A 12705-nucleotide genomic window follows, 5' to 3' on the forward strand; every position below is an offset into this window, starting at 1 on the left:
GAACGGTGATGGATTAAACCCAGATCTGTTGACTGGGTGTGAGTGTTTGATTGGTTCAGATGCTCCGTCCATCACCACCCCCTTTTGTACCACTTTGTTCGCCATAAGTTGGCAGGGTATGCTCAGACGTGAGTCCCTTGCTCACTTTGCCACTGGATTCAAACAGCCGGGCTGAAGACGGCTGAAATGCCAGAAACCGGTCCTCGGAAGCTTGTTTCCGTTCCAGGGAAGGCATGGCTTGGCAGTTCAGGCTGAACTGTTCCCATGAGGCACAGGGTCAAACGTATTTGCATATGGCCATGTCTGAACTGGGGTGGCAGAGTGGGCTAAAGAACGGTAATGGATTCAACCCAGATCTGTTAACTAGATATGAGTGTTTGATTGGTTCAGATGCTCCGTCCATCACGACCCCCTTTTGTACCACATTCTCTTTTTTAGCAGCATTTGAACAGAGCACTTTCTGTGCAGCTGCATTGTCTCCTGTGCCTTCAAGCCTGCCCTGCCTGACTGCCTGTCTTTTCCCTAAGAGTACCGGTACTGTCCTTGGCCAAGGAAAAGGTCCGGTACTCAAAGGGAGAAAATTAAAAGGGGCCGGTACTCAGTACCGGTGAGTACCGGCCCATTTAAAGCACTGCCCCAAATCAGGAATGGAAGGGGCATTTAATTTTTTAGATGTAGCCAATCCAAAGCAAGTGGTTTGTGAAATAGTGTAGTTCAAAAACAACATATGGTTCAGGATGAGACATGCACGATGCAGAGCTTCAGTGCCTTGCCAGCTTTTAGAACCCCAAACAAATTTAAGATCAATAGCATCTTTCCACAGTTCATAGTCCCCTATAGCTAATTGATCGATAAAGGATTTTGAATACAGTAATTTAGTGTGAGTGAGTCTAACGTTGAAAGAGGACTTGGCAGTCATCTTAAAATAAAAGGCGTCCGGATTGGATTGATTAAAATCAGTAAAATAAGAAACCTTTTTCAAAAAAGTTTTCGAGCTGCCTTCAATGGGAGATGGACAATGTTCCCATCGTGTATAATTTACCACATTTCTAAATGTGTTCGCTTCATGCGGGAAATTATTGCCATAGGTTTGGTAGCAAAATAAGTCTGCATAATTAGCTGAGTCTAAGTACAAATCTTCTGCATCAAAAGCAGCATAATATTTCACATCAGAAAAAAGAGCCTCTACGGTTTGGATATCCCAATCGTCAGAGCGTATGTTCTCTTTTACAACATCCCCCATTGAAACACAAAGTACATTGGGGACATTTATAACCTCTGTAGGGCAGTGTATCTGAAATTTGACAGCATCCCACACAATCCCATCTAATACAGGTCAAGATGTGATGTTAACAAAAGTCTGATCCCTCTTCATTCTTTGAGAAGAGGAGTGGGGTGCCAAAGTTCCATCAATTAACCTAATTGAAGATCGTTCTTTGACATAATGTCCATTCAGTAGACGGAAAAATACAACTACAAATTCAATTGACATAAATAAAATTTTTGAAAAAAGTACCATCGAAATGTAAGTCCAAGGGGGTATCATAAAATGTCTTTTAAACCAAACAGCAAAAATAGAAACTTTTGATGGGGACCTCGATGTTGTAGAGTTAGTTTCAAATGAAAAGCATGCCTGATTAACAGCATCTGTGTGCACACCAGGCAACAATACATCTGTGGGGTAAGAATACTCATTATCATCAAGGGGATCACCAGCTGGTTGATTCAATAATGGATTAGTAACTGCAGGTATCTCGATGGCAATGTCTGGTCGTTGGTATGCGCCGGAGCCAAAACAGTATTTCTCAGCATCGCTGGACAAGAGACCGCTGGTGTCATACTTAGAAGAATCGACCACTTGTTGTAATTTGATATTGTCAATGTAGATGTACTTGTTATCCTTGCGACCAGGAAGTGGAGGTAAAATGACTGTTCTTGTGCCCTGCACTCCAAGCACAGGAACTGGTGCACGATATGAGGGGCCAAACTCCTTCTTGTTCTCCACTTTCTCACGGACCAGGTCCCCGACTCGGGGTAGCCAGCTAACCACCGGAATCTGAAGCGTAGCATCAGTTGTGGAGGGCAAGTGTTCCTTTGCAAGACCATCACAAGTTTTTTATAGGTTCTGTAATACAGCAGAATGATCATCTACGTCAAGGGGTGCGGCAGACGCCACCATGTCTAGACCCTCAAGGTCCCGAACAAATATCTTTATGCCAAAGAGCATTTCGTATGTGGTCCGCCCACCTAGAGACCTTCTAGGGAGATTATTAAGTGCACATTGAATGCTATAGAGAAGGGCCAGCCAGTTCCTGCCAGTACCTAAAACCCTAGCTGTCAAGGATTGCTTTAAGTCACGGTTCATTCGCTCCACAACGCTATTACCCTCAGGTCTGTATGGAGACGAAAATTTGACCTCGTCTCACAATGAACCCATGGCATCCTTGTACGCCTTAGAGGCAAACGCTTGACCCTGGTCCTATGAAGGGTGACTCATGCAAAAATTCCCACAAAGACACGCAAATCCCCTATGACAGTTCGGGGATCAGCACTTCATTGTGGCCAGAGCCAAATAAAGTGTGTGCACGAATCCACTGCAACTAAGATGTACTTATACGCAGTATCCGAGGAAAAAGGACCGTAGTGATCCAAATAACCACACCCAATTGGTTTATTAGATATGTACAACTGTGTCTGTGGCGGACGGGCTGCATTTGAAGGTTTGATCTTCCGGCAAATGTCACAAGTAAGGACATAATCACGTGTCTGTTTGTAAATCTGCGCCACCAGTAACGCTGCTGTAAGATAGAGACAGTCGCTATAATGCCGGCATGTGCCGAGGCTATGCCCTCTTGAACGGCTGTTATCATGGTTTGCCTGCGGTACGCATTGGGAATCAATCTGTCACCAACGTCGTTAATTCTCATATAGGGAACCTGTCCTCCACCCACAAGGTGGCCTAGGTACACAACATTATTCTGCTCTATCTGCCACGTAGTGGCCTTGATAGTGTGGTGGAGCTAAAGACAGAAATATCATCTAGATAAGCTGCACTATAGGCTTCCAGGCCTGTGAGAACTTTATTCACCAGCCTTTGAAATATGGCAGGTGCATTCTTCAAGCCAAAAGGCATCACCACAAATTGGTAGTGCCGCCTAGGGGTTTCAAATGCTGTTTTTGGTTTTGCTTCCTCAGCTAGTCTGATTTGCCAGTAACCAGCTGTCAGGTCAAATGTACTTAAGAACTTGGTTGAGGCCAAAGTATCAATTAGTTCATCTGCCCTTGGAATAGGATGAGCATCAGTCCTAGAGACTGCATTTAGTACCTCATCTCTCTCTTACCACTCTGGGTGTGAGGTTTTGGTACCAAGACTACTGGACTAGCCCAAGGGCTATCTGAGGGCTCAATTACTGACCTCTCCCCTCTCTCCTCAGGTTCATCCTTTTTCAGGATGGTGGAGTTTGTGCCTCCTTCAGCAGCTGACACTCTGGCCGTGATTAAATCTCTGAAATCAAGGTCTCCAACTGACCCCTGTCCGGCGCGAGTGCTTGCCGGTATAGCTGAAGTGGTGGTGCAGGAAGTTGTGCATATCATTGGCCTCTCATTCAAGTTGGCCATAGTGCCTGCAGATTGGAAACAGGCTAAGCTGCTGCCTTTGCTTAAAAAGGCGGGTGCTGATCCTGCTTTGTTGGCCAATTATCGGCCAATTTCACTGCTCCCGGCTATGGCTAAAATTGGTGAAAAAATGGCATTCCGGCAGCTGAACGAGTTTGTTGAATCGTCAGGGGCTCTCCACCCGGCACAATCGGGGTTCCGTGCTGCTCACAGCACGGAGTCAGCATTGGTGGAGATCTCTGAAGCGGTTAGAGAGTGTCTGGACCGTGGCGGCAGAGCGGCTCTAATTTTATTGGACCTCTCTGCCGCGTTTGACACGGTGCCACACCAGCGCCTTCTCGCTCGGCTGGCTGATATCGGTGTCACAGGCTTAGCTTTGGACTGGCTGAGCTCTTTTCTCTCGTCCAGATCCCAGCAGGTCTGGCTTCCCCCTTTTTCATCTATGGCTAAGCCTCTTTCGATGGGGGTCCCTCAGGGCTCCACACTGAGCCCTTTGCTTTTTAATGTTTATCTGACCCCCCTGATAAAGCTGGCCGAACAACTGGGGGCCAAAATTATTGCCTATGCGGATGACACGCAGCTGTTATTTATGTGGCCCTGCGATGTCTTGGATACAGGGAGGATTCAGTCCTGTCTAGCCTCGGTTTTCCATTGGTTAGCTTCTTCACAATTGAAGTGCAATGAGGACAAGACGGAAATTTTGCTGTATGGTCATTTTCCCCCTAGTTTTAGAGAATTACTTTGGCCAGTTGGCTTCCCGATGCCCTGTTCAGTCAATGTCCTCGCTAAGAACTTGGGGGTCTGGTTCGGAGAAGACCTCCGGTTCGAGGCGCACAGTAAGAAACTGACGGGGGGCTGCTTTGGGACTCTTAAAGCGCTCCGGAAGTTTTTTCCTTATCTTCCTTCCTCAGCAAGAGAGTCAGTAGCGAGAGCTTTAATTCTCTCGCGTCTTGACTATGCCAACGCCTTGCTGAGTGGCTCCCCGGCTTACCTGGTGAGGCGTCTCCAAGTAATTCAAAATGCGACCGCCAGACTTCTAGGTAATATCCCCAGCTGGGTGAGTGTAAAGAACCACTTGCAGAGTTTGCACTGGTTGCCAGTCCCACAACGGATTATTTTTAAAATTCTTACATTGGCTCATCAGGCCATAAATGGACAAGGTCCTGCATATTTGATGAAACGATTTAGTCGTTACTCTCCTAACAGACCTTTGCGCTCTGCTGCTCAACATTTGCTGCAGGTCCCACGTTTCTGGCGTTCCCCGCTGGGAGGGCAATCAGTGGCGGTGAAGGCCGCCGCGGCCTGGAATGATCTTCCATTATTCCTGCGCGCTACCTTGAACTTCGGTTCATTTAAAAAAGCGTTGAAAACACATTTGTTCAAGTTGGCCTTTTAGCTGCCTTTGTCTTATAGTTTTGTTTTTATTCTGTTTCTTCTCTCTCATCTTCGCGCCAGGATACTCCGGTAGTAATTGAGCGCGTAATAAAACAGCATAATAATAATAAAACAGCATAATAATAATAATTACTCCCAGTTCCAACATCTTCTAGACGTCAGTCCTGATACAGTCCCTGACATGAACAGGTTGCCTGTAAATCATATTTTTAACAGGAAGACTGTCACCTGTGTCCACCTGATATGTACACCAGGTTGTCTGACTTGGAGTCAGTGAAAACATGTTTCTGTACTAATTGAGGACTTTCCTACAATCAGTCTGTTGCTGTTAAGTGAGGCTGCCTGCCATGCCAAGGCTACTTCATCAACCGAACCATCATCAGGGTTCTGTGAGAGGAGATCAGGGAGTGGATCACTCTCTTCTTCCTGTCCCTCATCAGTAGCCATGAACAGGTGCATGTCTGCCCTGTCCACATATGGCTTGAGCCTGTTCACATGGTGCACCCTGTGGGGGCTCCTGGAAGTACCAAGGTCCACCAGTTAGGTAACCTCTCCCTTTTGCTCAAGAATGGTATGGGGTCAACTCCAATTGTCTTGGAGAGCTGCTGGGTCCACAGGCTCCAACACCCATACCTTCTGTCCTGGATGGTATACAGTCAAAACAGTCTTTTGGTCATGCCAGGCCTTTTGCAATTCCTGGCTAGCCTCAAGGTTTTTGGATGCCTTTGTCATATACTCAGCCATCTGGGAGCAGAGACCAAGTACATAGTCCACTATGTCTTGTTTAGGTGGGTTGAGAGCTAACTCCCATCCCTCCTTAACCAAACATAACGGACCCCTAACTAGATGTCCAAACAGAAGTTCAAAAGTGCTGTAACCAACCCCCATCTGTGCCTAGGCTTTTCAGTGAGACCTTCTATCATGCCCTTGAGGTTTTTGTTGAATCTCGCAACTAACCCATTGCATTGTGGGTGATAGGGTGTGGTGAATTTGTAATTCACTCCACACTCCTTTCACATAGCAGTCAAATAACCAAACATAATGTTTGCATCTCTGTCTGATACTACCTCCTTAGGGAAAGCCACTCTGGAAAATACTCCCAGAAGAGCTCTAGCCACAGCAGGAGCTGTGGTGGTCTTAAGGGGAACTGCCTCTGGCTACATAGTGGCATGGTCCACCGCCACTAGTGTAAATCTGTGCACAGATGGAGTTGTGACCAACAATGTCAATCCAAACCCTCTCTAAGGGAACCCCTACCACAGGTAGTGGTATCAGGGGGGCCTTTGTAGTACCACCTGCCATACCACTGGCTTCGCAAGTGATACAGGAGCGACAAAACTCCTTTGTGTCTTCTGACATGCGAGGCCAGGGAAAATGAGGGACAAGCCTGTCCCAGGTCTTACTTTGGCCCAAGTTTCCTGCTAATGGGATGTCATGTGCAAGTGTTAGTAGGAAGCCTCTAAACTTCAGAGGTATAACCAACCTCTTGGTAGCAGAAGGCTTGGGGTCTTTACCCTCTGAATACAGACGTCATCCTCCCAGAAGATCCTGTGGGCTCCACTGGCACTCCCAGCAGCCTTGGCAGCTGCTTGCTGTCTGAGGGGTTCAAGAGAGGGGCAGCTCAGCTGCTCCTTGATAAGATCTGCCCCGGAAGGGCCCCCTCTCCCCAAGAACTCAACCTGGTCAGGTTCACATTCCTCTGAGACAGTTCTTGCACAGGGATTGAGATCATCTCCCTGAAGAGACTGATCTTCACTCTGAGGCAGGGGGGGGAGACACTGCCTTACCCCTTCTGCTCCTTCTCTTGGAAGGCACCTGGTCCATCTTTTTAGGATCCAGGGCCTGTTTAGAGGAAGACATTTGTGCCTGTAACATAGTCATGGCAAACACATCTGCAGGGATGTCCAACATTTCTGCATAGGTCCTGAGTTCCACTTCAGCCCAAGCTGAAGTTTACAAATCATTGCCCAATAAGCATTCTACGGGGAGGTCTGAAGTAACCACACATTTCATAAGGCCTGTTACCCCTCCTCAGGTGAAATTCACAACTGGCAAGGAATCGTCTGTCCTGACATTGCTTGCATTGGACACTTGGTACTTCTCACCAAGTATGCTCTGTTCAGGGTCCACAAGATCTTTTGTCACCATTGTGACACTTGCACCTGTATCCCTGTATGCCATGGCCTCCTTACCATCGATCAAACGCTGTTGTCTGTACTTGCCCAGATTACTGGGACTGACAAATAAGGAGCAATATCCATGCATCCATCACAAGACCAAAACAGCCTGAGTTTGAATTCTGACTAGGCCAGAACCCATCTCAGATCCCAAGGTTAACCCTACTATACCCTTCTTCTGTACACCACCACTTGGAACTGAGATAGGGGAACAATTGCCTTAGCGGCAGTGGTGGCTGGAGTAGATTCCTTGGCCCTTGGACAACTGCCATCTTTTATCCAATGTGTCGTTGCCTTCTGGGTGTCTCTGAACTTAATCCTGTACTGTTCAATGGTTAAGCAAAACCCATCAATGACAGCACTCTTCAAGACTGAGTAATTGTTAGCATCCTCTTCTCTAACAGTGAGGAGATTATCTCTACCTTTGTCAGGAAAAGAGAGCCACAAGATAGCTGCCCACTGCTCCTGAGGGGCCCTCTGTCCCATACAGGCCCTCTCTAGTGCATTTATCCATTTGTGGATGTCATCCCCACTCTGATAGGGAGGGACTATCTTATTCAGGTTCCTTTGATCATGGGATCATTCTCTAGTTCTAGGGACACTGTTGCTGCCACCATGGGACTCTAGTCCCAATCTTCTTTTCACTCTTTGGAGCTCTAGGGATTCACTGTCTAGGGCCAACTGCTCTTTCATCAGCCTGAGCTTTACTCTCTCAAGCTCCAGACATTGGTACTGCTTATCATAAGAGGATTTACTCTTGTTTGATATGGAAGTCCCTACAGAAGTTCCTGAGTGATTAGACTCCTTACAGGGAGTTCGGGATCTCTTCGGTAAACTCTGTACTCTTCCTGGTGGAGTAAAGGGAGGGCCACTGCCCCCCCACCTGAAGGAAGATCTTGATTGTCCAGGTTAGAATCCTCTTGATTCTCCTGGTCAGGGTTTGATTCTCGGTCAAAGAAGGTTTCACTTCCTGCCCTTTCCTCATTCCCTGCCCCACCCACTCTGTCTACCTCATCAGACCCAGAGGTATTTCTAAGGTCATCTAAGAGCAAAATCTCAATAAGATGTTGGGTGTTAACTGTTCTGCCTGTCCCTAGCTTCCTAGATGCACAGAAGGCTCTTAATTCTGGAAATGCAATGCCATTGTATCTAGTTGGCAGAGAGCCACTCGCTTTTCCTCTAGAAGTTATACTAGTGTTATTTGATGTAAGCACCTACCTAACCTAGTGGAGACTAAACTCCCTTGAGTTGGAGAAAGGGTGTGCTAGACCCTTGGCTTGCCCAACTCCAAGTTCAGTAGAACTTACTTTATTTTAATCTTGATTGTATTATATGTACCTATTACTTAGTGGTTTTCAGTTAATCATTCAATTAGATTTATCGGGTAAAACAATTGCAAGCTTGAATCCCAACCGCTGCACACCAATGTGCGAAGGTGGGTTGGCATATGCAGTCCACTAATTAAAGTGGGCCCCTTGTACCAGACCACACGACCCTTATGATGTATGAGGTCAAATATACCCTTATTAAAAGCTATCCTAGTGGTAGCTATGGAGAGCAGCCTTCAGGCTTAATCTTGAAGGAATGTAAAGCAGCTTGTTTTACCAGAATATCACCTCCTAAATGACTAAATGAAAGGAGAACTACACAGTGTTTATATACAAATATGTATTTATTAATATAACACTCTCTAGTAGTCTCTATATGAGATTAGGGCACAAAGCACACAATATTGAATCAATAGAACATACGTAAATAGCAAAATACACAGCGGACTCCAGGGGGAGACCGAAGGATTTACTAAAAAGAAGCATTGGCATAGCCAATAGGTCTCACCTGTGGGACCTTATAAGTGTTTAGCCTTGAAACAGTTGATGTTGTTGCACCAAGGATATTGTGGTGCATAACTAAATACTTCTAAGGTCCCAAAAGTGAGACCTATTGGCTATGCTAATGATTGTTTCTTAAGTCAGAGAAAGCAGTACTGGGTAATTCATATACTGCTCCGTGCATGAAAGTGCCTCTGAAAGAAGTGGTACAAGGCCCTTTAATGATATAATTGCAATTATGTTCCCTTGTTAGGTCTCGGCCTAGCGAAGGCTGCGCTTGCGCAGTCTTGCTGGCGAGATTTTATGTTTCTTAGTATGGGGGCTTGAACCCGCCTGCCCTTCTTCCGTGTGCTTTGCCCTCCCGCCCTTCTTCCGTGTGCTTTGCCCTCCAGCCCGGCCCTTCTTCCGTGTGCTTTTCCCTCCCGCTCGCCCTTCGTCCGTGCGCTTTGCCCTCCCTCCCGCCATTCATCAATGCACTTTACCCTCCCTCCTACCTGTCATCTGTGCACTTTGCTCTTCCTCCTGCCCTTCTTCCGTGTGATTTGCCCTCCCGTTGCCCTTCTTCTTCTGTGCGCTCTGCTCTCCCACCGCCCTTCTTCCGTGCGCTCTGCCCTAAGCCCGGGAGCTTTGCTCTCCCGCCCGCCCTTTGTATGTGCCCTATGTCTTCCCGCCTGCCTTTCGTCCGTGCCCTATACTGTCCCGCCCGCCCGTTGTCTGTGCCCTATGCCCTCCTGCCTACCCTTCGTCCGTGCGATTTGCCCTCTTGCCGGCTGTTCTTCCGTGTGCTTTGCCCTCCCGCCCGCTGTTCTTCTGTGTGCTTTGCCCTCCCACCTGCCCTTCTTCCGTGTGCTTTGCCCTCCCGCCCGCCCTTCTTCCCTGTGCTCTGCCCTCCCGCCCGCCCTTCTTCCCTGTGCTTTGCCCTCCCGCCCACCCTTCTTCCATGTGCTTTGCCCTCCCGCCCGCCCTTCTTCTGTGTGCTTTGCCCTCCCGCCCGCCCTTCTTCCGTGTGCTTTGCCCTCCTGCCAGCCCTTCTTCAGTGCGCTCTGCCCTCCTGCCCGCCCTTCTTCCGTGTGCTTTGCCCTCCCGCCCGCCCTTCTTCCGTGTGCTTTGCCCTCCCGCCCGCCCTTCTTCCGTGTGCTTTGCCCTCCCGCCCGCCCTTATTCCGTGTGCTTTGCCCTCCTGCCCGTCCTTCTTCCGTGTGCTTTGCCCTCCCACCCGCCCTTCTTCCGTGTGCTTTGCCCTCCTGCCGCCCTTCTTCCATGTGCTTTGCCCTCCCTCCCGCTCTTCTTCTGTGTGCTTTGCCCTCCCGCCCGCCCTTCGTCTGTGCGCTTTGCCCTCCCGCCCCCCTTCGTCCATGCACTTTGCCCTCCTGCCCGCCCTTCGTTGTGATCGTTTTTTCTGGACTTTGTTCCCTCATTGTGATCGTTTTTTCTGGACTCTGATCCCTTGTTGTGATAGTTTTTTCTGGACTCTGTTCCCTGTGTTTGACTCTGTGTGTGTGTGTGTGTGTGTCTGTGTGTGTGTGTGTGTGTGGCTCTCTGTGTGTGTGTGGGGGGGGCGCTGTGTGTGTGTGTGTGTGTGTGTGTGGGGGGGGCTCTGTGTGTGGGGCTCTGTGTATGTGGGGCTCTGTGTGTGTGGGGGGGCTCTGTGTGTGTGTGGGGCTCTGTGTGTGTGTGGGGCTCTGTGTGTGTGGGGGGGCTCTGTGTGTGTGTGGGGGGGGGCTCTGTGTGTGTGGGGGGGCACTGTGTGTATGGGGGGCTCTGTGTGTGTGTGGGGCTCTGTGTGTGTGCGTGTGGGGCTCTGTGTGTGTGGGTGGGCCTCTGTGTGTGTGGGGCTCTGTGTGGCTCTGTGTGTGTGGGTGGCTCTGTCTGTGTGAGGGTGGCTCTGTGTGTGTGGGTGGCTCTATGTGAATGACTGTGTGGGTGGCTCTGTGTGTGTGGCTCTGTGTGGGTGCAAATGCAATAGGTCTCTCATTTGTGAGTGATCAAGCTATTGGCATTGTAAATGACAATGCCATTTATTTATATGTTTTAAAAACCAAAACATAAATAAAAATAATGTCATGAGCAATGCCAATAGCTCTAACTTTAACAATGCCAAGACCATTGCATTGTAAATGCTTGTGTTTTTATTTGTCTTCTGGGTATTTGATATGCTCAGGATGCAGGCATCTCTGACCGCTGTAAAATTATTTATAATTTATCCACAGCCTGTTTCAGAAAAAAAAGATGAATTCTTTGCGTCACAGATTTACCAATAATTCCTGCATCTTTGGAGGGAGCTGCAGAAGCTTAAAAGCACACTTTCGAAATTAACCGCTATATTTCCTGGCTCATTTTGACTTCCTTTTACTTATTCTCGCAGATTATCTGCACTGACAAGAGTTTGATATGAGGCATTGCGGTTACTTTACAGAGAATAGTAAGTTACAAATCGCAACCAAAAGCAAACAAAACTGACTAATACTGAATTGTAGCATTAAACAGGTAGATGCTTCTTGGAGATGTTCATGTGGATACGTACAGTATGTACTGAGGAGAAATAAGTCGGTGGGTTTTCCTATGGAAGTGAAACATTAGTTTCTAGATGTTTCCTGAAATTATAGACTATCAATGGGGGTGTGTGAACTCATTGCAAAAGTGTGGGAACACCCACGGAGCTGTGGCCAACCACAGTCCCAACCTTGAGAGAACCCCAGCTCCCTCTGGCCTTACTGCTGCTAAAAATGCACCCTCCCCCTAGCCCCCCATCCCCCGACTAGTTTTCCAAGGTTGGAAGTGGAATTTGCAGTTGGAAAGTGCAAAGTTCTCTCTTTTACTTTGTGACTCTCCATTTGCTTTTTATTATTATGTTTTTTTCTTCAGTTTTATGTAGCTCAAACTATGCTCAATGGCTTTACTGCGCTCTACATGAGAACCAGATTCCATACATGTTTTTGGGCACAATGAGATTAAATAATTTGCCCTGAATCATGGGATCTTGAGCCGAAGCCGGGGCTCCAGTCTAGCTCCCCTATTCCAATGCTGAAAACTCTGGAAATGAGAGCCATTCATTTAGCTAGTAACGCCCATCAGCACACTGAACCGGCTCAATCTTAATTTACAAGTTGATGAAATGAGGAACATTGAGCCGGGTTTTAAAGCTAATCAGGATGCCGAACCGGTTCAATCTTCATTTACAAGTTGGTGAAATGGGGACCATTGAGCAGGGTTTTAAAGCACATTGGCACACTGAACCAGCTCAATCTTCATTTACAGGTTGATGAAATGAGAACCATTGAGCTGGCTAATAACAATCATCAGCATGCTGAATCAACTCAGCATTTTTTATTTACCTGTTGCTAAACTTAGCACCAGTGAGTTGAGTAGCAGTTCTCCTTAGCACTCTGAGTAGATTCAGAGTGTCTATAATTACAGGATGATGAAAGGAGGACCACTGAGCTGGTTAGTAATGATAATCATAAATATAACAAAAGGGGAGAGAGAGAAGTGGATTCAGTCTCCCTTGGCATTATGAATAAACAAAGTAGAATCCACTCAGAGGGTAGCAGTGGTCCCTAAAGTGATGGGGAACACACAGTGTTGTTTAAATGCCCCTCACACACCAACAGGCCCCTTGGTGTCATGCTTCATCATCGGGGCCTTCGCATCCCTCTACGGGATGCGGGGTGCTACGACTAACGGCTACGC

The 12705-nt window shown here is 47.6% G+C and overlaps 1 protein-coding gene across 1 annotated transcript in view; it reads left to right on the forward strand.

Annotated features, from left to right (window-relative positions):
• The first annotated feature begins 3451 nt into the window (after positions 1-3451).
• SPACA6 (sperm acrosome associated 6) overlaps positions 3452-12705 on the forward strand; it is a 247875-nt gene continuing 238621 nt past the window's right edge. Inside the window, exon 1 of the mRNA XM_078653885.1 lies at positions 3452-3862. Coding sequence (XP_078510011.1) covers positions 3452-3862 — 411 coding nt within the window. The remainder of the gene's footprint in view (positions 3863-12705) is intronic.

This window comes from Lissotriton helveticus, chromosome 7 (genome assembly GCF_964261635.1).
Source record: "Lissotriton helveticus chromosome 7, aLisHel1.1, whole genome shotgun sequence".
NCBI classification, from domain to species: Eukaryota; Metazoa; Chordata; class Amphibia; order Caudata; family Salamandridae; genus Lissotriton; species Lissotriton helveticus.